Source organism: Megascapheus bottae, chromosome 7 (assembly GCF_031878675.1).
Source record: "Megascapheus bottae isolate mThoBot1 chromosome 7, mThoBot2.hap1, whole genome shotgun sequence".
NCBI classification, from domain to species: domain Eukaryota; kingdom Metazoa; phylum Chordata; class Mammalia; order Rodentia; family Geomyidae; genus Megascapheus; species Megascapheus bottae.
Genome location: NC_143515.1, coordinates 71,819,233 through 71,847,217, shown reverse-complemented (window position 1 = coordinate 71,847,217; position 27,985 = coordinate 71,819,233). Strand labels below are relative to the sequence as shown.

The 27,985-nt window shown below is 42.0% G+C and overlaps 1 protein-coding gene across 1 annotated transcript; it reads right to left on the bottom strand.

The window, feature by feature from the left end:
* On the bottom strand, nucleotides 1-18,396 carry Laptm4a (lysosomal protein transmembrane 4 alpha). The gene is made up of 7 exons (XM_090337403.1): nucleotides 17,991-18,396; nucleotides 7,584-7,704; nucleotides 5,468-5,544; nucleotides 5,252-5,374; nucleotides 2,263-2,358; nucleotides 1,506-1,604; nucleotides 1-611 (listed from the first exon to the last, which is right to left on the bottom strand). The coding sequence occupies exons 1-7, from the start codon at nucleotides 18,099-18,101 to the stop codon at nucleotides 537-539; spliced, it is 702 nt and encodes a 233-aa protein (XP_090193529.1). The 5' UTR covers nucleotides 18,102-18,396; the 3' UTR covers nucleotides 1-536.
* Between the last annotated feature and the right edge of the window lie 9,589 nt (nucleotides 18,397-27,985).

Here is a 27,985-nt window from a genome sequence, read left to right as displayed (position 1 = left end):
CATATTTAAGAGATTTATTAAAGCATCTTATCACAAAAATGGAAACATACAAATTAAAAACATGCAACCACTATCTCTCAAGTCAGGTCAAAATGTTATTTTTCCCCATTTCTACTGCTGAAAACTCCACGTCTTATACCCAACTCACTCATCCTGAATACTGATCACTCCTGAAATTACCCAGGGTGGCAAACAACCAAAACACAAACCATTCTATAAAGAAAGTGCAAAGTTACAAAAAGAATATATGTGGAGAATGCCCTTCCCCTCCCCCCTTTAAAGGCTTACAATGGCACTTTGCTCTTGCTTAACCTAGATTGTCTTCAAAAGGTATTAAAAATGCAATAGATTTAACAAAAGACAACGACTTTTAATAAATGTCCAAAAAGCTCCTTAGTGTTTAAAAATAAAATGCTGAAACAAAAAGACAATGTATTTTATCTCAAACATGTTGAAAGAGGCCTGCATTGCAGCATTCTGTAAAATAAACAAGACAAGAAGCTGGTATAGGGTTTATTGATAAAGGCAGAACATCCTCAGGCAGGTAAGTAAGGAGGCGGTGGTTCTTTCTCAGGCATCTTCACAGCCATTTCATAGGTTGGCAAAACATACTAGAGGGAGAGAAATAATTATATCAGACTTCAGTCTCTTAAAATCCTTTTTGGAGTAACTGTTTTCAAAAAGTATAAAGGAGAGTAAAAACCTATAGGGAAGAGCTAAAGGACATCTAAATACTCTAGAACATTTCAAGTGAGATGTCTGACCTAAGATTGCTAGAGATGGCTGGAAATGAAGGCAGAGTTCTCCGTCTAACCGAGTGGCTAGAATTTCTCAATATTCAGAACCTGCCCCCCATTCCAGTCAATCACACCTCACAACTCAGTTGTTGAATGTGTGTGTGTGTGTAAGGCACTCCACTGAACCACTATGTAGGAAGCCACAAAGAGGTGGCTAGATCCTGAGTTTAATGGTAAACTGTTTGTAGTCAGGGGACACGGACACACTTTTGTAAGGCAGTGCATTCTAGGAGAGTTCAAGTGAGACTTATTTTATGTGTTGAAAACTTGGGGAGACAGGAGTGAGAGGCAGGCCTTCCTAATGGGCTCTTCTCCTCACAGATGGATCAGCTCACCCTTTGGCACACACAGATGTATTTGGGAAGCAACACAGCTTCAATACCTGGTACACTGCCACCCTTAGAGTCCCAAAAGCTACATGAGCCTAAGGCAGTTATTTCCTATCTTATTCTCTGCCCCCTCCAAACACAGCACCAGCACTTGTGGAGAACATGAATGACTATAATATATTGGCAAACTGGGTGCACTAGTACAGAGACTGTCTAGCCCCAAGTACCCAAGATTCACATTATAAAATACTGAACCCTAGGGATGGAAGCCAATCAGGCCCCAAACCATAATTATGGCTCAAAACTATAAGTCAAACCATATTCCTCTTTTAGATCAAGAATGCCCAGCAACATTTCCATGTAATAAATGGTGGTTAACCTGTGGGGGTGCTTCAAAGGCAGGGTACACAGCAATCTCTGGCACATTTCTGTTGTTGATATATTTATAGCAGTTCCAAACACAGTTGATCAGATAAGCCTGAAATGATTTTAAAAACAAAAACAAAAACACCTTAATGCAGGCCAATTTCCAACACTCCCACAGTATTTTCTATGGAGAAAGGACTTGATACTTGAGGCCTAACAAAGGTCAGAATCTTTCCCTACTGGCTCTCATTTAAATGTCAAGTTTTCCAAAGAAAACAAGTTGATGCTTCAACTCAGGCCTGTCAAAAGTATCATGCCACAGAGAACAATGTAGGGAATGGTAACAGATTTCTAATAAAGATCTTAAACTATTTTTGAAAACAAGCATGTTCTCTACACTTGGGAAAGAATCTTGACACTTTTCTTCAGTCCTGGGGCTTAAACTCAGGACCTGAGCACAGTCCTTGGACTTTCTCAAGGCTAGAACTCTACCACTTGAGCCACAGCACCACTTCCAGCTTTTTCTATGTATGTGGTACCAAGGAATCGAACCCGGGTCTTCGTGCATGCCAGGCAACCACTCTACCACTAGGTCAAACTCCTGGCCCTGATCTTGACACTTTCTATTACTTGGAAACAACAGACTCCTCCAAGTCCCACTACTGTGCAGAATAACTCTCCCCCAAACCAGTCCTCCATTCCCTGTGCACAGGAAGGCCATGACAAAGTACTACTTCACCAGTGCCTCAAAATTTTAGTCAGCAACTTACCTTAAAAATAATGAACACCACAAAAAAGGCCAGAACAATGAACAGAAGGCAGCTGGAGTCCAATGCCAGGAGGTCATCTTTGTAGGGAAAATCAGGCTGTTAACAACAAGCACACACATTTATAAGGCAGCCATGGCTATGATACTTTGTGATAACCTATGATACTTTGTGATAATCATTTTAATAATACCAATAAAAGACTGGAAGTCTGAAGTGCTTTGAACTATCTGAGGGAAAAAAAAGGGAAAAAATTGAAAACAGAAAAATATGTAAGTTGTTCATAAAAATGTTTTTAAGCTACATTATTTAACGAAAGCCCATAATCACTTAAAATATACTTGTTTAAATAGCCAAAATACTCCAATAAGGTCTATATTGAGCTAATTTTCTTCTCATTTTTCAATATTTCCTATCTTTTGGGGCTTGCCAGGACCCAATTTCTGGTACACATTTGTCTCTGGATCAGTAAATCAGCAGGAACGGAGAGCTACATAACTTTCATGGGCAATGGAGTCCCACCCAGAACTTTTTTTTCAAAAAGTTAGCTGTAGTCCCAACTCTCCATTCGATGGGCAAAAATACAGAATCCTACTGGTTAAAAATCCAGGCAAGATTGTATGATTTACTGTTGACACTAAGAAGGACTGGCAATAGTCACGTAAACACTTATTCTGTCTGACTCTGGACAAGGCCATGAGCTAAGTTTGGGGAGAAGGTCATTAGGAAGAACACACCAGGATTTACCACTGGCTGCAGATGCACCTTTTAGTCTCAGAGGGTAGAAGACAGGGCTAAAGCAACTTCACAGTGATACTCTTTTCTAGAAAGCATTTGGGGGAGGAGGGGGGCCAAAGCCTCCAAACTCATTCTCCAGCTTGTTTGGCTTGGTTGCTCAGCTATTTCTACCACCTGAGCCATGCTTCCAGCGCTTCTACAAAGCTCTTCTGCTTTAAAGTATGTATCTGTGCTCAGTGGAAATGACAATACAAAGACTGCAGTAATTAATTTTCATACACTGAGTGCAAGGCACACATGGAGAATTTTTGCTGAGGACTTTTTTCAAAGGTAGGAGAGGTACCACTTGTGATGCTACAGCCAGAGATGACAGTGCTGACATAGCTTGTGACCACAGATGACAGGCAACAAACCCAGCCCAGCTACCTCACCCATCTCAGGCCAGCCTGAGCACCTCCCAGCTACTTCCTCACCCTCCTTTGGGCCACCAGCCCCACAGCCTGCCCTCATTCCGAATGACCCCACACCCATTCTTCCTCTTCCTGCCTCCAGGACTCTCATTTCTCTGCAATTTTTTCTTCAGAACTTTCTTGCCTTGATTCTTCTTTGAGCCCCCAAAGTCTTGTTAAATCTCACTTCCTAGCTCATATCCATGACATCCACTTACACAACTGCCTATTTTAGTAATTTAATTGTTAATTTTCTTACTTTTTCACCAGATAATAAACTCCAATGAAGTTTTCCCTAAGGTCTAGCTGAGTGTCCTGCACATAAGAAGCAACCAATATTCTGGATGAATGAAAGATACATTTGGTGATGTACAAAAATGGACTGGATAGCACACCTGCGAGTGGAGAGAAAAGATTCTAAAAGCATTGTGAAAACAAACTTAAGAGTTGCCCCTTTCAGGTGAAAGTAGCTGGAGATAGAACAGTGAACCCCCTCCCCCGCCCCTCCTAAATAACTAGTATAAGTTAATGAATAGAATGAGACAGAGAGGTGTTAGGATACAGCCATGTGTACACAATGAGAAGAAGGTCAAAGAGAATCCAGTTTGCCAATGTTCTGATCTTGGACCTACACAGCTCCACAATCGCAAGGAAATGACCTATGGTTATTTCCTCCACCTCTGTAAGGACTCTGTTATGAAGCCTGAGTTGAGTAACACACTCATTTCGTGTTTTAGTTCCCTTCTTACCACTTAGCATTCGTCTATCTTGACACTGTAATTCCCTCCAAAATCCATCCACGAAGCCCCACTTGCCACTTGAGGCCAGTGTCATGCGCCACCCCCTTCACTGCAGCTATGACAGCTCCTGTCATCACAGACATCATGCATCAAGTCCCCAAATACATGTTTTGCTCCCTGAAAAGGAAGTTATCTTTATATGGTATCCACAACACACATGGATGGTGACTGGTTCAGAGCTGCATGGACTCTTGACATTTGCTAAGGATTATTACTAGGTAACAGCACGCCCATCATTTTATGAGGGCCAAAGAAAGCCAAGTGATTCTATTGTTAGTAAAGTGAAAACAAAAAACGGAGCTACCACTTCTATGCTGTCCATTCCTAAGAACTTGTAATAACTAGACTGTCCAAATGGTATGGTAAGAGGATATTCCATTTTCATCTTCAAAGGGTTTACCATAGTAGCTACTTTAAAATACTCGAAAAAGCAAAAGGTAGGCTAAAAAGTAGCATCAATGGTTGACCCAGGATTTCAATAAAAATATTTTATTTAAAAGTAAGCTTAGGCCAGGTGCAGGTGGTTCATGTCTGTAACCCTGGCTACTCAGGCTGAAATATGAGGATGGTGGTTCAAAGCCAGCTGGGGCAGGAAAAGTGTCTGACACTTATCTCTAAGGAACCACCAGAAAACAGAAACTGGAGCTAGGGTACAGAGTGGACAGAGCATTAGCCTTGAGTCAAAAAGCTCAAGGGCAACTTTGGGGAAATTATTTCAAGATAGAGTCCAAGAACATTCTAACTTATAGGCATAGGCAGGAATTTTTCTTTGAAAGAGTCCCAGGAGCACAATGAATAGGATAGACTTGACAAATAGAATTACATCAAAATAGAAAGTTTCTACATAACAAAGGACATAGTTACTAAAATAGAAAGACAGCCAACAGCTGGGAGCTCATCCTGGAATCTTAGCTACTCAGGAAGCTGAGTAAGATCCAGGTCCCTAGTTCAAATCCCACCACTGTTCCCAAAAAAGTAAGCGTAACTAGTAGTGCACACACTTACCAGCTGATCCAGGTATTCTTTGATTCTTGGCAAGTAAGTCAAAGAACTGATGGCAACCAGGCAACTGAGAACAAAGTCAAAGAGCCGATAGCAAAAGAACGGGATGAGCCATCCCACTTGATACTGTAGAAGAAAATAGTTACCAGTTAGTAAATAGGAGGTCACTACCACTCAAAAAAGGCCAAACTTTAAAAGGTAAAAATAAGAAATACTTACAGAAATTGCTCCATACACCAGCATTGAACTGATAATAAACATAAGAACTGAGACGGCAAAAAGAACACAGGCATTATCTAAGAAAAAAAACAAAAATGGCATTAAGCTACTTGTACAAAAACAAAAAACAAACAAAAAACCTCTTCATGACAAAACAATGTTTTAAAGGTAGCTTAAAACATTTAAGTGTAAATATTATCAAAATTGGCCAGAAAGGAAAAAGAATCAAATCTCAGCAGTTCTCATCTATAATCCTAGCTCCTCAGAAGGCTGAGATCTGAGAATCAGGCTTAAGGCCAGCCTGGGAAAGATATACTCTCCAATTAAACACCAAACTAAAAAGCAAAAAGTGTACCTGTAGCCGGGTAAGGTGGCTCACACCTGTAATCCTAACTACTCAGGAGGCTGATATCCAAAGACTGTCGTTCTAAGCTAGCCTGGGTATCAATACTCATGAGATGATTCTCTTCCTCTTCTCTTCCCTTCCTCCTTCCTTCCTTCCTCCTCCTTCCTCTTCTTCCTTTTGGCCAGTCCTAGGACTTGGGACTTGGCCCCTGGGGGCAAGGCCTGGGCACTATTCTTGCGTTTTCTTAAGGCTAATACACTACCACTCAAGCCATGGCATTACACCAAGCTTTTTCTGCGTATGTGGTACTGAGGGCTTCGTGCATGCTCGGCAAGCACTCTACTACTAGGCCACACTCCCAGCCCCACATATGAGATTCTTTTTTTTTGTGGGTCATGGGGCTTGAACTCCACCTGGGCACTATCCCTGAGCTCTTCAGCTCAAGGCTACCACCCTACCCTTGAGCCAAGCCCCATTTCCCATTTTCTTGAGGTTAACTGGAGGCAAGAGTCTCAGGTCCTTTTGTGCCTGGGCTGGCTTTGAACCTTGATTCTCAGAGCTCAGCCTCCTGAGTAGCTAAGATTACAAGCGTGACCGGCCGATCCATGAGATTCTTATCTCTAATTAACTATAGAATAGCTGGACATGACACTATGGCTCAAAGTGGTAGAGCACCAATCTTGAGCACAAAAGCTCAGGATCCTAAGGACCAGCTCATGCACATTCGCACAAGCATGTACACATATACAAAAGTAGCAAGGCATAGTGTTACATGCCTATCATCTCAGCTGTGCAGAAAGTGGAAACAGGAGCACTGCAGCCCAGTGCCTATCTAGTTCAAGTCCCAAGTCAAACCCCAGTACTAGTAAAAAAGAAAAAATCCCCAGAGTATTCCAGCTAAATTAGTTGTTTAATGTTGAATATGTGGTAATATATGATAAGCCCCAAAGTGTATGTGGGCTCCTGAAAAATAAATTATTAGACTGACAACCAAATAAACAGATATAAATCATAAATGGATCTCAAGCAATAAAATTCATTTGCAAAGCTAATAAAGGGCCAGGTGCTGTTGGCTCATGCTTGTAATCCCAGTTACTCAGGAGGCTGAGATCCGAGGATCACAGTTCAAAGGTAGTCCAGACAGCAAAGTCTATGAGACTCTTATCTCCAATTAATGACGGGAAAACTGGAAGTAGCGTTGTGGCTCAAAGTGGAAGAGTAGCAGCCTTGAGCAAAAAACTCAGGGACAATGCCAAGGCCCTGACTTCAAGCCGCATGACCAACAAGAAAGTAAATAAATAAGTAAATAAAAGCTAATAAAGTATAAAACCCTGAGAATTAAAATCCTACATTACAAATCTATATATTAAGAATAGGGAACATTTTTCTGATGTGAAACAAAAAATAAATGTGCAGAACTTGCTTGCATGGAAAGATCTGAAGTCTAATTTCCTGCTTATTATATTCCAAAATTTATATTAATATAACATCCACTAGTATTTTTGTGCCTGTATTGAACATAAATAGTAATTAAAAATTACTGCTACAGGGAATAAACAGGATTTAACAGGCTTGCAGACTATTCATCTGAACCTTCTAGGTGCATTATAATCTTACACATTGATACCCTTTCTCTACTATAATTTTTATTGTATTATCTTTGAAAAAAAGCATTCAAATACTTTCCTGTTTCAATAAGTAGTTTAAAATAATCAGCTAAACTTATTTATAAATTACATTGATAATTTTTTTTTCCAACTAACACCTTACCGGCCATTCGCTCAGATGAATAGTAATTACCAATGACTTCATACTGAATATTGACAGCTGGCATAGAGTTGGGATGAGTCACCTCCACAGTCAGCAAAATTGCCATCAATAGGTTTACCACCTGTAAAGAACATTTTATCCATTACATTAATTATAATTAGGAAATAGCCTTCAGCAAAACCTCTAGATGGTTCCCATATTTAAACTGGTTGACTTCAATGAGACAATCTGTGAGACGAATTTTAAAAGAGCACAGAGGTATCACCAGTAGCTAGCTATTCTAGCCACTGTGAGACTAGCACCTGGGAATCATGATATGAAGCCAGCCCAGGCAAAAAAAAAAAAAATGGTGAGACTCTCATCTCCAATTAACCAACAAAAAAGCCAGAAGTGGAGCTCTGACTCAAGCAGAATAGTGCTAGCCTTGAGCAAATAAAATAACCAAGACTATAAACTTAGTATGAACCATTCCAGAGGTATTTGCCAAAAAAAACCAAAACAAAACTGGAAAAAATGGCACAAAAATTAAAACCAAGGAGTCATGACAGGCTACTCAGGTTCAGAGACATATATTCACTCACATATCCAATCTCAGAATCTGTGTTTGAAGAAGCTTCATACCTTTCATACATCTGAAGCCTGATGAATCATCTTATTTCCCCCAAAGTTAGACTTAAAAGCTTAAGAGAAACTTTTGACTAAGTCATTTAACTTTTCCTGCTGGTCTTAATGTGCTCCTTTTAAGTGCTTCACTAATACCTTAAGGCAGCTTCTAAATACTGTCTTGTGTCTAGAATAAACACTCAGATCCTTAAGCCACTCTTCTGTCTGGTATGTTTTCCAGCTGGTTCATCATTTTCTTTTTGCATTCCCCCTTACATAAACTCCAAAATGATGGGACACAAAATGAGCTAAGATCAGGGCTGGGAGTTTCGCCTAGTGGTAGAGTGCCTGCCTAGCATGCACAAAGACCCAGGTTCAATTCCTTGGTACATACACATAGAAAAAAAGCCAGAAGTGGTGCTGTGGCTCATGTGGCAGGCAGAGCACTAACCTTGAGAAAACCCAAGGACAGTGCTCAGGCCCTGAGTTCAAGCCCCAGGACAGGCGGGAAAGAAAAAAAAAGAGCCATGATCATCAGCATAGTCTGACTCAACAAGGATCTGTTTACCAATTCTAGGAAGCAAATTTCAATTCATGTCACTCAAAACATATATTCTTTGAGTGTTAAATGATCATTAACTCCCTAAAAACTGTGTGTGTGTGTGTGTGTGTGTGTGTGTGTGTGTGTGTGCGTGTGCGTGCGCGCGCGCCTAGCCACTCTTGCTTGGCTTTTTTGTTCAAGGTGGTCTCCTATCACTCCAGTCACACCTCCATTTCTGGCTTTTTGCTAGTTTTCCAAAGTCTGCCTGGGCTGGCTTCAAATCTGAATGTTCAGATGTCAACCTCTTGAGTATTTAGGATTATAGGCATGAGTCACAGGTACCAGTCAGCAGATGAATTCTTTTTAAGTATAAAAAAGCTGCTAAACTACCATCTGTAATCTGAACACAGTTTGATTCAGAGGTCCAAGCATAGCCCTCAATGTATTTATGATTAGTTATGCCAACAACCGTTAGTGAAACCCTGCAGCATCCCAGAAGGCGCTGTCATCTTCAGATGCTTAGAACGTTCTGTTAATGATTAATGATTCAATATACACATCTCACCTAAGGCTGGAGTTAGGCAATGGCCTTAAAGTTCACAAAATCTGTCCTCTTTCCTTGCGAAAATCCTGCACATTAGATATGCTGAACAATTATAAAAACTGTATCATCCAGAGTATTTCCAATAAACCCTATCATACAATTCTCTCTCCCATGCCCACCCTGAATGACATTTCACAAAGCAGGCCAAGTTTCAGCTTTAGATTTAAGTGACAATGTATGTCCAATAGAAATCAATTCAGCAAACTCCTTTGTTTAAACTTCATAAACCAAAATAGTGTCATAGTTAAAAGGTATTTTTTTGCATAATATAATCTTCTTTGATGATATGGTACATTTTCAACTGGGCCTCACACTTACCAGGCACACTACCACTTGAATTATGTCCTCAGAAAAATATTCTTATGGCAAGAAAAGCATACAGGGGCCAGGAGCATAACCTAGTGGTAGAGCGCTCACCTAGCATGCATGAAGCTCTGTGTGTGATTCCTTGGTACCACATACTCAGAAAAAGCCGGAAGTGGTGTTGTGGTTCAACTAGCCTTGAGCAAAAGTGTCCAAGGACAGTGCCTAGGCCCTGAGTTCAAGCCCCAGGAAAAAAAAATTGTTTTTACTAAATGGAGAAAATGACACCAAACTTTAAAAAACATTCTCATCATAGAATATAATATAGAGCTACAAATTTATCCACTACTATTTTCTGCTCACATTATTAGCAACACATCAATTTTCATTTCATTATGGGTCCTAACTTTTATCAGTAAAAAAAAAAAAGGGGGGGCAATTAGTCTCGATATCTCATCCTGTGCTCTTCCTGCACATCTTCACCAGCATGTCTTTTTTTTCTTTGTTTTAAATATATATACATATATATAGCCATTCTAACTGGAATGGCATTTCACTTTTTGATTTGACATTTTGTGGATTATGTGTTTTTGCAATGAGTTCCTCATACAGTCTAAATATTCATCCTTTGACACATAGTTTCCAAGTACATTCTCCTATTCTGTATGTTTTTCTTCATTCTGTTGAAGCTTCTTAGTTTGAAAAAACCCATTTCTCTTTTTCTTTTCTTTCCTTTTTTTTTTTTTTTTTTGGTGGGTCATGGGGCTTCTTGAACTATGCCTGGGCACTGACTGTCCTGAGCTCTTCAGCTCAAGGCTACTGCCCTACCCTTGAGCCAAGCCCCACTTTTCATTTTCTAGGTTGACTACAGGTTAGAGTCTCAGGTGCTTTTGTGCCCCGGCTGGCTTTGAACCTTGATCCTCAGATCTTAGCCTCCTGGGTAGCTAGGATTACAGGTGTGAACCGGGATCTGTTTTTCTTTTGTTGAAGAGGTCTATATTCTTGCCCACAAAAATCCTTCACAAACCAATGTTAGAATCTGTTCCCTATATTTTTGCCTAGTAGTTTTATAGTTTCTGGTTTTACACCTATCTTTCATCTATTTTATCATGATGACAGAAGATCTAATGTCACTTTTCTACATGCAAGTATCTACTTTTCCCACCACCATTTGCTGAATAGAGAGTATGCTTGCCCCAAACTGTGTTGTGGGACACTTCTGTTAAGTCATTTGGCTGTGTGTGGGTTTATTTCTGGGTTGTCTATGCTGTTCTAGTGGTCTATGGTGGGGGGGGGGGGCGCGTGCGCGCTTGCGCACCAATCCTGAGGCTTTAGCTCAGGTCCTGGGTACTGTCTCTCAAGCTTCTTTTGCTCAAGGTTAGTACTCTACCACTTGAGCCATGGCTTTTTGGGGGGAAGAGGGGGTAGTTTACTGGACTTAAGTATCTCACAAACTTTCCTGTCTAGGCTATCTTGGAACTGTGATCCTCTGATCTCAGTCTCCTAAGCAGCTAGGATAAGTGGAATGACCCAGGTATTATGTATTTTTACATCAGTACTATGCCATTTTGGCTGCTACATCTTTGTAGTATGTTTCAAAGCTGAGTACTGTAATGCCATTTTTTTTCCTTTTGCTCAAGATTACTTTTGGCTATTTGTAGACTTGTTCCATTCAAATTTTACGATTTTTTTTCCCCTCCTATTTCAGTTAAGGATGATATTGGTATAACAGGGACATCACTAGATCACTTTGAGTAGCATAGCCATTTTAACAATTCTAAGACTTCTATGAATAAAACAAATCTTTCGTTTATTTGTATTCTTCAATTTCTTCCGTCTTACGGTCACTATAAATAGTATTACTACCTATTTTCTTTTTCAGGTATTTACTTTTCAGTTCGTATAAAAATGCTAGTAACTTTTGTTAAACTAGTTTCATATCTTGTAGCCTTTTACTCAAATGTAATAATTCCAAGAGTTCCCTCGTACATCTTAAGGGGCTTTTTATGTATTTGAGACATCTGAAAATACTCCTGGCTTGCTTTCTGATCTGGGGGGATTTTCACCGATTCCTCTTTCTTACTCAAGTGCTCTAGCAAAGATTGAGTACTACATAGAATGGAAGTGAAAACCACATGTGATTCCTGATCTTAAAGGAAAAGTTCGTCCAGTATGTAATGCTAGCTGGGGGTTTATCATATATAGCTTTTATTGTGTTGGGTATTTTCCTCCTAATATCTAACTTATTAAGCAGCTTTTATTGTGAAGAGAATGAATTTCATCAAATGTGTTTTCTTCATCTACTGAGGCGGTTTATACAGGTTTTGCTCTGAATTCTGTTATAATGAACTGTGTATGTTGAATCATCCTTGGATCTAGGATGAATCCTACTTGATCATGATGAATTATCTTTTTTTTTAATGTATTGCTCAATTCAGTTTGCTAGTGTTTTCTCCTTTAGTTGGTGCTGGTCCTGGGACTTGAACTTAGGGCTTGGCACTGTCCCTAAGCTTTGTTGCTAAAAACTAGAGCTCCACCACTTGAACCACAGCTCCACATATTTTTCTGGTGCTTAACTGGAGCTAAGAGTCTCACAGACTGTCTTGCCCGGGCTGGCCTTGAACCATGATCCTCAGATCTCAGCCTCCCAAGCAGCTAGGATTATAGGCTAAGGAGAATTTTACATCTACATTCTCCAGGCATATTAGCCAGTAGTTTTGCTTAGACACATGTGTCTGCTTGGTCCCAGAATCAAGGCGATACTGGCCTCAGAACAAGTTTGGCACAATTTCCTCCACTTCAAGTTATTGAAGTAATTTTAAAAGACTTGCTATCAGTTGTTCTTTGAATGTTTTGGTAAATTCTATAGGGAAACCATCATGTCTTTGAACTCTCCTTTGCTGAGAAACTTTCTATTATGAATTCAATCTGGTTACCTATTGGTTCATTTGGGTTTTCTCTATCTTCATGGTTCACCTTTCTTAGGTTTATGTGTCCAAAATTTACCCATTTCTAGTAGGTTTTCAAATTGCTTAACATAATGGTTTCTTAATTTCATAATAGTTTCTTACAATCCCTGTCACATGAGCTGTTCCGTTTCCTTCTTTATCTATGTTAAGTCTTTATTATAAAGGTTATGAGCAAAGGGATTGCAATTACATGCCTCAGTAATGAGTACATTCCTTTCTTACAGTGTCTTCTGTTCCTTCACTCTCTCCCAGTCCCTCCTTCCCATCTCTACCAACTTTTAACCAGTGTCCACTGCATTCCACTGCTGCGCTTTCTCTTCTTTTCCCTTGAGCTCCATACCCTCTCTTCCCACGCTCCTGAAGACATAAACATGAACACATCATAGATTTTTTTTAAAAGACAGAATCATCAAAAAATAAGAGATTTTGTTTCCAGGGGCCAGGAGTTTGGCCTAGTGGTAGAGTGCTTGCCTAGCATGCATGACGACCCAGGTTCGATTCCTCGGTACCACATACATAGCAAAACGCCAGAAGTGGTGCTGAGGTTCAAGTGGTAGAGTGCTAGCCTTGAGAAAGTCCAAGGACAGTTGCTCAAGCCCTGAGCCCAAGCCCAGGACTGGCAAAAAAAAAAAAGAGATTTTGTTTCCATACCGTAGAGTTAATTCCTATATGAGTGTGTGTGTCTATATATAATATTTTATAGAAAATAAAGAAGCACATAGGCATTGTTTCTTTGTGTTTCTTTCCTAAAAGTATCCTCTTTTTATCTCACTGTGTGTGTCTTTCTTCTTTGTGTAGCTAGGAGTTTCACAATTTTATGTTTTGAATACACGGATACTTCATTTTGCTAATCTTTTGAAATATCTGTTTACCTCTACTCCACCACCCTATACACACACTTTTTCTGTTTCTTTCCTGCTAATGGTTTAGTGTTTTCTTGTCTCCCTCAGTCCCTGAAACGTATTATTACTTGAGATCTTTCTATTCTTTGACATAGATATTTACTGCTATAGGTTTCCATCTTGGTACCACTTTTGTAGCATTCTACAGATTTTCATTTGTTTGAAAAAAATTTTAAGTTCATTTTTAATGTCTTGTTAGCCTCATCAATCCTTATTTTTAAAGAATATTGTTTAATTTCCATCTGCCTACATGCTTTCCTAATACTTTCGCCTAATATTGATTTCTACTTGGATTATATGTGGACAGAAAAGTTACTTGCTGGGGCCAAGAGTTTGGCCTAATGGTAGAGTGCTTGCTTAGCATGCACGAAGACTCAGGTTCAATTCCTGGGTACCACATACACAGAAAAAGCTGGAAGTCATGCTGTGGCTCAAGAGGTAGAACTGACCTTGAGAAAACCCAAGGACAGAGCTCAGGCCCTGAGTTCAAGCCCCAGGACTGGCCAAAAAACAACAAAACAAAACAAGAAAACAACAGAAAAAACAAGAAAGAAAGAAAAGTTACTTGCTATGATTTCAGTTTTTTTGAGACTCAAGTTGTGGCTAATCTTGGAGAATGAGGGACTTAAAAAGTTATTACTGTCCAGATTTTCCCACAGCATATTTTGTCTCAAAAGAGTTTTCTGCTAACACTGCAATTAGTGCAATTAAGGGTTTCATAGGCAGAAAACTCCCACAAGGAAATGAGCCTACAAAACTAAGCAAAGAACTGCTGTTCTAAAGATCAAAACTGATTACCTTAAATATTTTTTTTTAATGTACAACAAAAAGTTTTGTTGTTTACTACTATTTGTAGTTACCAGCAAGCTATTCCCAGTCTTCTGAGGGGACAGTTCAACCCTCTAATAATATCTAATAATTTGCCTCAACAGTTCTAACAGGTAATTAATCTAGTCTACACATTTTATAGGGTTAAGACTTCACCTGCTACCTTCCAGGAGCACTTTTTCAGTCTGTGGTGTTTGGGATTGAACCCAGGGACTCATGTGTGCCAAGGCAATTACTCTACCACTGGAGCCACACACCCACCCCTCATCCTGGAGAACATGTGGAAAGAAAAATAAAAGATACATTAGTTAAGTTCTTTAATAAAGTTCTTTAAAAACTCAATTGGGGGAGAAGAGTACTGGAAAAAGAAATAGCATATGCAAAGGCATGAAGCACAAAACAATGTGTTTGAAGAGAGCTACTAACTGGCTGGAGGAGAATACTGCTTGAGGACATGGCTCCACATCTCTCTCAACATCTGACATTTGACTCTTGGAAGTGGAGACACGCATGACATCTTTCCAAAACGTACAATTATTATAAATGCTTATCCTGTATTCCTAAGTCATACCATTTGTTATGCAGAAGGATACCTCTGGCAGTGACCTTTTAATCCTATCCTTAGTCGTTCAATAAACATTGGAGCCTACATCTCATAAGAAACCTGATTAAAATAATCCAACTTCAAATTCACTAATAAATGGTAGAGGAAACAATTTTAGGAATGCAAGAATTTAAATGAATTCATTTTTTGGAATTTCATATTACTTAACCAGGTATTAAGCTAGGCAGGTTTCTTTCAAAATCTAAAATGACAAATGCTGGTAGCTCTGGTACCAGAACTGGTTCTGGCTTCTCTAAGTCCTACAAGGACTATTCAATACCAAACAATAATCACCGAGATAAAGTGTCACAACTGTCTTAAGACCAGCAGAAGAGGTAGGTGCTAGAAAGCAATGACATGGTAACAACAGACACAGTCACAGATACAGTGAGCCAGACAGGAGGGAGGGCTGAACTTCCAAGTTCCACACAGCACCTAGAGTTTCCTAGTCAAAGCAACCTGGGAAGAACGATACATATACCCCTGCAGAGGGCTAAATACTGACTCGCCCAAAATCAAGGAACAGCAAACCAGAACAAGGAAGTGAGGGAGGGAACCATGGCAGGGCTGATCAGGAGGAGATACTGTACCTCTCCTCCATCTTAGTAGAGCTTGGAAACAGGCTTTATTTAGAGGTACTACATTTTGGTCTCTTGCATCTCACACGGTCTGCATCTAGGAGAAATTATCTTCCCATTGTATGTACTGAAGCTTATAGTTTTTAAAGTCACCAGCAGTACTGCAATAAATAAAACCAGTGACTCTTTTCCAGTCCTTAATCTGAACTGTAAGTTTCATTTTCTGGACTGTGCTCTAAAGTTCTTTGTAATGACACAAAACATCTTAGGGACCAATGTCATCCATGTTCAAGACAAGAAAATGTCTGGGTCTACCATGTAGCAGGTAACAGAGAGAGCTGGCCTCCGTGATTTATTCCTTTTGTATCAAGTCTTTGCCAGGTTAACAACAATTATTGCCATGTTAAAAACAACCATAGCATTTTTTAAATTGTAAATTTTAAGTAAGAAGAGAAACATTTTTCATAACAAGAGCTTTATTAGGGAACAAATTTAAACTCCTCACTCCCTGTTTGGTTAAGAATAAACACTTAAGTTTTTCTCACTGAACTTTGGGTTTCCTGTTTATAACTCTCACTTTATCCTCTTATTAAAGCAGAGAGCATTAAAAAAAAAATCTGCCTGGCAAAGACTGGAAAGAAGTTGAGCCAACTGTAGTTGAACAGCTGAAGTTGGGATGGTACTTTTCTTCTTGAGAAATTAGAAACCCTTTGTCACTGAGTGGAGGGATAGATCTGTGAAGAAACAGGGAAATGAAGTTCACAGGCAAAAGTCCCAGGCTGACAGACTCTTATTTTCTCAGCTAAAGGGAAAGACATAGAAGGAAGCAGGAGTTGAATAAGGCTTGAGAACCCTAAAGATATGAACTAATCATTGAGGGGCATGGAAGACAGAGCTAAGGACAAACAAAAGAAATTAGACAACCCTCTAGCTAAATGGTAAAGAAATAAAAGGAAGCAATTGAATGTCATTTATTCCATGTCCAGTATTACAAATAAGTTAAAACACAGAACAAGAGAGGGCTTAAGGGAAATGTGATATTATTACCCAGCACCAATAATCTGACTTTCTGAAGGTAAAAGTATGGAAATATGAAAATAACCTCAGCATAAACTAATAAAACCCCACCCTCAAGTTTTGTGGTTGCTCTTTTCTAATGTACATTAATAAAGCATGGCTTTAAAAAAAAAAAAAGGAGGTGGGGGAGTATGTTCAGAAGTAATGTGGAGGTCAGGTGGTCCTGGGGTGGGGAGGGAATTTCCAGAATAAGGTGAAACATTGCCTGACTGAAGATTTTCACCTGGTTTTGCCTAAAGAGTTCCTAACGATTTGAAGACTCTGGATAGGGAAGTAAAGGCACAAAGCAAGTCAAAGTGCGTGTGTGTGTATGTGTTTGCGGGGTAACCTGGGATAAATGGATAAACCTCCCACTCCAGCGGCTGTTGGCATACTTGTCAGGAACTCCACAGCTATCACACTAAAGCGTCCTTCCTCATCCTACCCCCACCAAAACACAATGCCATTCGCCAAACTTGGTCAAAGTTTTAGGAAAGTCCCAATAACCTAAAATTGTTTAACAACTCAAAAAAAAAAAAACCCCAAAATTAGAAGTCACACGTAAAATAAGTCTCAACGTGAAGGGATCCTGGGAATTGTAGTTAAGAGATCACAAATGGGTTACGACTGAACCAACCACCCTCTGCATAAAAGAATCACTCGGGTACTCCAGCTTCTCTAGATCCTCAACAGGCGTCTCTTAAAACTCCGGAGTGGGTCTTACGAAGGGGGGGAAGGAGCTAACTGGAGACGGGAACGCGGATCGAGTGTCCGTCCAGGCACACGCCATCGCCGAGACAATCGCTGCTCTGGGACATATGTCTGCACACGCGCGCACACGCACACACGCGCGCGCGCGACGGCGGCCGGAGACTGCGGCCTCCCTCCAGGCCCGGCGACGCGGGCGCACAGCGAGGCCCGCTCTCAAATTTGCTTCCTTCGGGAGCAAAATTCCAGGGAGCATTGGGTGGGGAGAGGGGAAGGGGCGTTGTTCCGATCGCAGGACAAAGAAAGAAAGAAAAAAGCCCCGATTGCGTAACTCCTGGAACTCCCCCCCCCCAAACCCCAGCACCCCACCCCTTCGCCCGGGCCGCTTTTCCTCCCCAAGTTCTTCATACAGAACAAGCTCTCCCCGATTCCCGGACAACTTTTCTTTCTCGAACTCCCCAGACTTCGTTCAGGTTAAAACACTTTAAAAAGAAATAAATGAAAACTAAAAAGGCGCCTCAGTTTCCACGTCCCGCACGCAGCTCCCGGAGCCCCGCCCCGCCCCACCCCACCCCTCCTCTCCCGGGACCGAGGGGCCACTACCACCCACACATGCGCACTGGCTCCCCCGAGCCTCGAGGTCTTGCGCGTGCGCACTGGCTTGGCGGGGCGCCGAGGCCTACCGGCTCCCGCGTCCGGTCCCCCACTTACCATGTACCAAGTCCCCAGGATGATCGTCCCGGTGCGGACATGGCAACAACCGCAGCACCGGGTGCTGTAGAACCGGTCGCTGCGGCTCCGCTTGAAAGTCATGGACACCATCGGGAATTCCGCAGGCCTCGTCCTTGGCCAGTCCCCCTAACGAAAGCTTTCTTCCCAGCTGTTGAACCCAGACAGCTCTGTCGCCCTCTCCAAAGCCAAACGACGCGTCTTCAAAACCGCCCTCGGCCTGGGCTCCGCCAGCTCCTTCGCGCCTGCGCAGAGAGTTCTCGCGGGACCTCGGTTTATCAGCTCTCCTGCCGCCCACCGCTCCACGTAGACCAATCGGAAGAGAGAAGCTGAATGAACCGGGTCCTGATTGGAAACAAATGAAAGATTGACAAAACCTCTCGTCCAATCAAAAGTGCAGCTCGCCTCAGTGCTGTGTGACTCCTTAGGGCGAGGATCGGCTCGAGTAACTAGGGTAGTTCTGGTTAGGGGGTCCCCGGGTATTCGCCATCCCCGAGATGAGACAGGCAAGAGGCTTTTAGTGGGGGAATAGAGAAACGAGAGGGAGTGGCTAGCAGAAAACGAGCGAGGAGAGTTTTTCTGAGCTTAGTCTTTGCCACGTTGTCTTTGTCATTAACACTGAGTTGCTCACGTGACCTTCAGGCGCAGCTCCATTGTTGGGCCGGTTGTGGGCGGTGACTGCGGGACGGGGCGTGGTCTATATGGCGGGGCGTGGTCTACAGGGAGGGGCGTGGCCAGACCCTGGGGGAGCTCTGGAGGAAGTCCTGGCTCCCGTCCAGCTCTGGAGGAAGTCCTGGCTCCCTCGAGGATAAGGGATTCGATTTCCTCCCCCCCCCCCCCAATCTCGCTCTAAATCTGTTTGGTGGAGCGGTGGAGTAGGGAGCAAAAAAAAAAAAAAAAAATGCTGTTCCACTCTGCCAAAGGAGAAAGGATTAAAGAAATCGACAGCAAGACAAAGGGTAAGAATAGGATAAGGTGTTTACAAATGAGGGAGTTTTGAAGGGAAAAATTGTGAAACATGTAAAAATGGATTCGTGTCTTTTTCCTCGTGAAGAAACAACCAGCCTTACACACCCTTCCGTGTATCCTTGAGAGCCTTCCACCTTTCTTTGGGGTGTTCTGTACATCTCTGGAAGGCTTGTTCACTGGACTTCATAGTCAATCCTACCCCTCCAGGAAGCTCGGGATGTCAGTCTGTAAATTCCTTTTACATTCCGGCTACACTGCTGTAGGTCAATGCTTTAACTTCTCCTTAGAACCAGTTCTGGTATCTGCCTGGATGCATCCTTACATCAATACATAAATTAAAATCTTTGACTCATGTTCCATTTGTATGAGACGTGTGTCTGAAAAAATGTAGTCAAGTATGCCACAACATACATTTGAGGATAATAGGTGTAGTCAAGCAAATACTAAATAGTGACATTTCACACAACGTGGAACATACATATTTTGAACACTGAAATTTGTATAGTTTGGTAGAATAGAGAAAAGGACCAGAAGACAGCATACGATGAATGAAACAGAAGTTAATTCATACCAGCTACTCAGGAGGCTGAGATCTGGAAAATTTCATTTGGAATCCAGCCCCATGCAGAAAAAGTGAGACTTTGCTCTCTATCTCCAGTTCAATAGCAAAAAAGTTAGTCTGGATGCATGGTTCACATGGTAGAGCACCAGCTTTGAGCAAGAAAGCTTAGCAGCTGGGCCTGAGTTAGCCCCTCTCCCACTGACGCCCCCCCCAAAAAAAATGACTAATGAAAATAGAGTGTGTGTTGGTTAAGAATAAAGAAATGCATCTGTGCTGGGAGATACAAAAGCTGAAAGGGTTAATACAAGTCAGCCTTTGTTGGGTAATAAAACACCACAAAACTTAGTGTCTTCAAACAAGCTTTTTTTTCCTCTTCAGGTTTGGATAAGTTCCACTGAACCTTGTGATCAGCTGGTGAACTTATTTGAGGCTGGACGGATGATCTAGAATGATCACACGTCTGATTGTTGATTTCATGTCACCTGGGGTGACAACAATGACACATTTATTTATACTTCATTAGCAAGCTGGCACCAGCTCTTCCATGAAGTTTCCATAGGGCTTGCAGAAGAACTGTAAAAAGGCAAGCCCAAATATTCTCATTTCCTTCCTCTCTCTCTCTCTCTCTCTCTCTCTCTCTCTCTCTCTCTCTCTCTCTCTCTCTCTCTCTCTCTCTCTCTCTCTCTCTCTCTCTGTTGCCAGTTGTAGGGCTTGAACTCTGAGCCTGGGCACTGTCCCTAAGCTCTTCAGCTCAAGTCTACCACTCTCACTCTACCACTTGAGCCACAGTGCCATTTCTGGTTTTCTGGTGGTTAATTGGAAATAAGAGTCTCAAGGACTTTCATGCCTGGGCCGGTTTTCAGATCTCAGCCTCCTGTGTAGCTAGGATTACAGACATGAGCCACCAGCATCCGGTTCCAAATACTCTTTTCAATTACTTCTTTAACTCTCCAGGTGATTTGTTCTTTTGGTAGAAACAAGGGTACATGGCTACACCCAGATTAAAGGGCTGGAATACTGGGTTCTTACATCTTGGTGGTGGGAGCTATACAGGCACATTGAAAAGAGTGTTGAACACAGAGGGGTGAAGGCTAGATGATCTTAGGCATCAAAAGTGACATCAGAACCCTACTGCACTGCTGGTGGGATTGTAAACTAGTTCAGCCACTCTGGAAAGCAGTGTGGAGATTCCTGAAAGAACTGAAAATAGACCTTCCCTATGATCCCGCCATACCACTCCTGGGCATCTATCCTGAACATAATAACCCAAGATATGATAAGGACACCTGCTCAGCTATGTTTATCTCTGCACTATTCACAATAGCCAGGCGATGGAAACAATCCAGATGCCCTACTGCAGATGAATGGATACAGAAAATGTGATATATATATATATACACACACACACACACACACACACACACACACACACACACACACAATGGAATTCTACAGAGCCGACAGACAAGATAAAATAATGGCATTCGCAGGGAAATGGATGAATCTAGAGCAAATTATATTGAGTGAGGTAAGTCAAGATCAAAGGAACAAAAGGCGCATTGTATCCTTAATATGTGGCTATTAGATCCAAACAGTACAAAAGCGAGGACTCAATATTTGTGTACCCAGTGCTATGGACATGGTATTGGAAATTTAAACACAACTACATAGACATAAAAATTTATGACTCTATAGACATAATGTTTTATTACATAGATTAATATGTATCTATGATATACAAACCCTCAACCTAATTTTAATCTAATTTAAAATCTAAGTGCCAGTGATTGTATATAGAGATTCCCTTCTTGAATACTTGTTTGTTAAACACGTCATTTGAAATATGATGTAAAAATCAATGCTAATAAATTATTTAATAAAAAAAGGTGGCATCAGAGATAAAGGACCCAGGAAAGAGGAGTGGAGGAGTGAGGAGAAGTGAGCGATCATCGGATTAACTCTGTTTATGAAGACTCTGTGTTCTTTGATCGATTTAGAATAAAAAGGAGAAAATGAACAATGTTATCCGATTCCTGGGAGCATCCAGTGGAAAAAAAAAACAAACCTGAAGTAAAAGTTGAACAGAGTAGTAGGCACTAAGGGAAAACTGGTTTTGGTTTTCTGAAAGAAGCAAGATTATAGCGTGAAAGAAACTGTGTAGTACTATCTAGAGGGACTTGCTGGTTTGGTGTGTAGCATGTCAAATCCACAAACACAGACTGAATCCCTCTGTTCATTCTTCCATTTGTCATCCATCCATCAAGCAACCCATCTTTCCTCTGTTTTTGCCACCCCCTCTCTTTCTCTCTCTCTCTCTCTCTCTCTCTCTCTCTCTCTCTCTCTCTCTCTCTCTCTCTCTCTCTCTCTCCCTCTCTCTCTCTCGTTCATTCTGAATTGATTTCAAAATGGCAATTTACTTTTCTTGAGCTAATACTGGGGCTTGAACTCAGGGCTTACATGCTTTCCCTCAGCTTTTCCCCTAAAGACTGGCCCTAAACCACTTGAGCCAAACCTCTACTTGACAGCTTTGTGGTGGTGAATTGGAGATGAGTATCACAGACTTTTCTGCCTGGGCTGGCTTCAAACTCAGATCCTCAGATTTCAGCCTCCTGAGTAGCTAGGACTACACAGAAACCCCCAGTACCTGACTGCTAACTTTTGAGAGTTCTCAAGGGCTCAGGCTGCCCAACACAGCATCAGACATCTCCATTCTTTCTGGAAGTAAAGCCTGCAGCAACCTGCCCATTCAGCCTGCCTTCCTAAAGTAATTTCCCAGCCCCTGTAACTGTTGTGCTTTGGCCATTTGAAGTTGCCAGCCTTCCTTCTGTTCCCCACACACAGTGACTAAAGCCACATAGTATTTGCTTGAACTTTGCCTTGTTTTGTGGCCTGTGTCATTAGTCATCTCTTTGGCTCTACTCAGAGCAGCAGCCTGAATTAGGAAACTGCTAATTAAAACACAATTCTCGGAGCCAAGAGCATGGCCTAGTGGTAGAGTACTTGCCTAGTACGCATGAAGCCCTGGGTTTGATTCCTCGGTACCACATACACAGAAAAAAGCTGTGGTTCAAGAGGTAGAGCTCTAGCCTTGAAAAAGCCCAAGGATAGTGCGCAGTGCCTGAGTTCAAGCCCCAGGACCGGCAAAATAAATAAATAAATAAATAAACCACAATCCACAGCATAATGGAGCTTGGCATCAATGGTTTAATGCCTATAAACCTAGCTACTTGGAAGACAGATCTGAGGATCATGGTTCGAAGCCAGCCAGCTCAGTAAAGTCCATGAACCTCATCTCTAACCACCAAAAAGCTGTGACTCAAAGAATAGAGCACTAGCCTTGAGAGGGAAAAAAAAAGGCTCAAGGACAGCACCCAGGTCACTGGCAGAAAGAAAGATAGGAAGGGAGGGGGGTCAGGTGGGGAAGGGAAGAGAGAGAAAGAAGGAATATATAGGAAATCTTCATATATTCTTACAAATGTTGTCAATTTTAATTGATGAGAAGCTTCCAAACATATTAAACTGAGATCTATTTAATTTCACAGCTTGACAAACCTTCAAAAGTTTGATAGAACAGACTCTTGACCAGGCTGTGAGAAAAGAACCCATCTACCATGTTGCTAGGGGTACAACCCCTGTAGAAGGCCATCTGGCAAAACAGAACCAATCTTAAATGCATTTATCAATCCAACTCCCAGGACTTTCTACTACAGATGTTCTTGCATCTGTATGAGATGATGTATGAATAGTATCATTCACTGCAATATTTGTAATTGCAAATGTTTCACAACAATCCAAATGTGCATCAGTAGAGACTGCCTTACTAAATGCTGCTGCATCATCTTACATGAAGTGAAAAAGCAGCTCTCTATATATGCAGAAACACCAAATCAGTCAAATATTACAGAACAAAGGTACGGAACAATGTGTGCCTATCATTTTGCAAAAGTAGAATTGGGAAAACAAGTTTAGAAGTTGTATACTTGCACAGATATTTTTAGAAGCCAGGCATGGTGGCTCATGCCTATAATCCTAGTTAATCAGGAGGCTGAGATCAGGAAGAGCCTGGTTCAAAGCCAGCCTGAGCAAAAATGTTGAATCCCTTTCTCAATAAAAGCTGGGTGTGGTGGCATGTTCCTGTACACAGGAAGCATAAATAGGAGGACTGTGGTCCTGGCTAATCCAGGCAAGAGTATAAGACCCTATTTGCAAAATAACTAAAGCAAAAAGGACTCAGATAGTAGACACTTTCTAGCAAGCACAGGTCCTGAATTCAAACCCTAATGCCACAACAAATAAACATCTGTAGTTTAAATCAATTTAGATAAAAAGTGATAACTGGTTACTAGTAGGGTGGGATAAAGCAAAGGTTATAAGATGCTGTAGGGCCAAGAACAGAGGGATTTTTTTTCACTGCGAACCTTCTATACTGTTTTGGTTGTTGAGCAATATGCATAGGATACCTAGTCAAAATGTAAAAAATGATATGGGAAGTTTAGACGGAATACACTCAATGTATTTTTAGCATTAGATTCTAGACTTTGAATCTAGAGGACAAACTAAAGACCACAGGCTCCAATCAATAGATGCAGTGTGGCTATATGTAAGTACTTCTAAGAAATGAATGTAACTTTATAAAAGTCTGGGCATTGGTGACTCATACCTGTAGTACTAACTACTCAAAAGGCTGAGGTCTGAGGCTCCTGGTTCAAAGCCAACCCAGACAGAAAAGTCCCTGAGATTCTTACCTCCAATTTAACCATCAAAAAGCTGAAAGCAGGGCCGGGAGTTTGGCCTAGTGGTTAAAGTGCTTGCCTAGCATGCATGAAGACCCGGGTTCAATTCCTTGGTACCACATACATAAAAAAAAAAGCCGGAAGTGGTGCTGAGGCTCAAGTGGTAGAGCTCTAGCCTTGAGAAAGTCCAAGGACATTGCTCAGGCCCTGAGCTCAAGCCCAGGACTGGCAAAAAAAAAATGTTAAAAAAAGCTGAAAGTAGAGCTATAGCTCAAGTAGTAGAACAATATTCTAGGCAAAAGAAAAGCCAAGCAAGAATGCAAGACCCCCCCCAAAAAAAAATGCAAGACCCTGAGTTCAAGCCCCAGTGCAGGGACAAAAACAACAACAAAAAGTCAAGTCTGACTTTTTTTTGTCCTACGGCTTCAACTCAGGGTTTGGGCACTGTCCCTGAGCTTTTTTTGCTCAAGGCTAGCACTCTACCACTTGAGCCACAATGCCACTTATGGCTTTTTCTGTTTATGTGGTACTGGGAATCAAGCCCAGGGCTTCATTCATGCTAGGCAAGCACTCTACCACTGAGCCACCTTCCCAACCTTGAGCTTGACTTTTAAAACTTGCCAGGTGAAAAAGAAGTCAAATTTCTCTGCATTCTAGTATCCAGAGAAGACCACCTAAAACAGCTGGCATATTTCATTTCGTTATTTCGTTTGGAACATTTCATTTCCTAGTCCTTTGGTTTTCTATAGCAGAACACAAAAGACTAGGCAACTTCTTTTCAAACAACCAGCATTTATTTCTTCTCAGGAAGGGATTTGAGGAAGGAAAGAAGACTGGCAGCATCCTTTTGCTGATTATATCATAATTAGTTACAACAATGGGAAGTGAGCTGAGCACCAATGGCTCATGTTTCTGACCTTGTCTACTCAGGAGGCTGAGAGCTGAGGATCGAGGTTCCAACGTTGCCCAGGAAAGAATGTTCATGAGACTTTTTTCTCCAATTAGGCACCAAAAAAAAAAAAAGCTTAAAGCTGTGATTCAAGTAGTAAAGCCCTAGCCTCAAGCAAAAAACAAAAAAGCTCAGGGACAGCACCCAGTCCCTGAGTTCAAGCCCTACAACTGACAACAGAAAGGGAGTAAGGATGACAAATGACATCAACAGACATACAGAGAGCAGTCTAGCCATTGGCTAAAAGATCTGCCAGTTACCACCAGGAACAACCAACCATCTTCTCTGACCAGCCAGGCCTGCTGGGATCTCCCTTTCCTCAGAGCTTCACAGTGGTCAGACCTGCCACAAAGCCCAACTTCAGAAGATGCTATTTCATGTGTGGACATTGAGTTTGTGCCCCTGGCAAGATCCCAGCACACATAGGCTGGGTTTACTGTGTGTGGCCACAGCTTGCTTACCTTGGCTAAAATGAGCTTCTGGAAGGACAGGATATGTTTACAAATCTTTGTATACACGAACTCACCTAGCACTAAGCCAAGCCTGATAAATATTTGCTGACGGATGGGAAAACCAGAAATGGGTCATCAGCCCTGAATCACAGAAAAATGGCCCATTCAAGTTCACAAGAGCATCTATTTTAGAGCTGTGCAAAACTGATTCTGCTTGGCTTTGGCACCTGGTACCAGGACTCAATGTGGCCTTTGATGACACAGGGTGTCTCCAGCAGCCTTGTGACGTGACCTTGGACAGCTTTCTGCTTCTAGCCAGCTTCAGTTTCCTCTTCCCTAAAAGTGTTCAGTAATAGCAGGATGTCTCAAGCTACAGGCACGCCCAACACAATCTGTAAAGCCTGGAGTAGGACATGGATTAGTCATAGCCATGACCATTGTTTGTATAACCTGGGAGCTGTCCAGGATCACGCGACTCCCAGAGGCCCATGGTATTTCTATGGTTGAAGTCTTTCTTTTTAAAGCATGAGACCTCAATCCCATTTTATACTTTATTGAGCCCTCCCAAGCTCAGTCACTTTCTATTAAGTCACTAATAACACTTTTTTGTCATTTGGTTTTGTTTTTGAACCCAGAGCCTAGGCACTGTCCTTGGATACTTTTTGCTCAAGGCTAGTGCTCTGCCACTTGAGCCACAGCACCACTTTGGCTTTTTCTGTGTATGAGATATTGAAGAATCGAGCCCAGGGCTTCGTGCATGCTAGACAAACACTAGGCCTCCTAGCCACTAACAACATAATACAGGAACTTTCACAATATTGTCTATATACTAAGTTGCCCCACTGGAATCAGCTGGAAACGAGTGCAAAAAACCTCAAAGCAATACAACACCACTCAGAAAAAATTAAGAAATAGAAGACTGAGCTTACAGCGTGTGGGAGGTCCCATTAGCACAGTATTTCACTGTGCTCCATTTTGTCATATGTAAGGTAATTCAGGAGAACAAAAGGATGCCCCCATCCATGGGACAGCTGTCTGCAGCCAGGTCTTCTAAGTTGAGAAACAGGAAGAGCAGGATAGAGGGATTGTCCAGAGTTTCTCAATCTTATCCTTGTGGCTTTGGCAAAAACAGCTGAAGTGAGGGGCCAAGAGTTTGGCCTAGTGGTAAGAGTGCTTGCCTAGCATGCACAAAGACCCAGGTTCGATTCCTTGGCACCCACATACATAGAAAAAGCCAGAAATGGTGTTGTGGTTCAAGTGGCAGTGTGTTATCAGGACACTTGAGGATCACAGTTCAAAGCCAGCCTGGCAGGAAAGCCCATGAGATTCTTGTCTCTAATTGAGCTGTGGCTCAAGTGGTAGAGTGCTAATCTGGAGCAAAAAGGAGCCCAAGGACGGCCCAGAGCTCAAGCCTCGGACTGGCAATAAAAAAAAAAAAAAGGCTCATGAGTTGGATGTTTGATTCCCAGTGCAGCAATGTCAAAAGGTAGTGGGCCCTTTAAGAGGCAGGGACTATGAGAGATTCTGCCCTGGAAAGGATTAAGTAGTTTCTCCTGGGATCCTTGGGAGGGATTGTAGAAAAGAGCAGGACTGGCTTCTGAGCACTCTCCTTCCTGCCATTATGATGTCATCTGTCATTGGGCCCTCACCAGAGCCAAGCAGAACATGGTGACCTGAATAAAGCTCTTTAATTGTGATGATGATGGAGCACAGTTAACACTGTGGTTGCTTGCGGACACAAGGAAGTGTTTCTTTTCGAATAGAGACTGAGCTGGGAATGGTTCTCTGACGTAGCCCCCCAGCCCTCTGGGTCTGATGATCTAGATCAAAGAAGCAGTGTTCCTGTTCCAAGAGAATTATGGGTAAAGACCCGGTAAGCTTGAAGGAGACCTCAGCATACCGAGCTCTTGAGGACCGAAGGGAGGGCTTGGACAGCAGTGGAGGCCAATCACTGACCCAAGAGGTGTGGGCTTGGGTGCTGTACGGGTTCCCTCCTCAATCCATAGAGTGACTCAGTCCCTCTACTCCTGAAGCCTCAGTTTCCCCATGTATACAGTAAAGGGTGGACTGGGAAAACCTACAGTTCCTTCCAGGTCTGTTGTCCTTCCTCATACTCTCTGATTATTTTCCCCATTCTTACAGACAGGAAGTGGTGATGCTTGTTCTAGCTGGTCTGGGCTATTGCATTTGAGCTGGTTCCCACCAGATCCTGGGTGATGTGTCTAAGAGTTCGCAGCTTGAGTGTTCTGGTCCTCCTGGATTATGTGGATAAAGTCCCCAATGCGTGACAGGTAGGGCAGTGTGCCATGTCC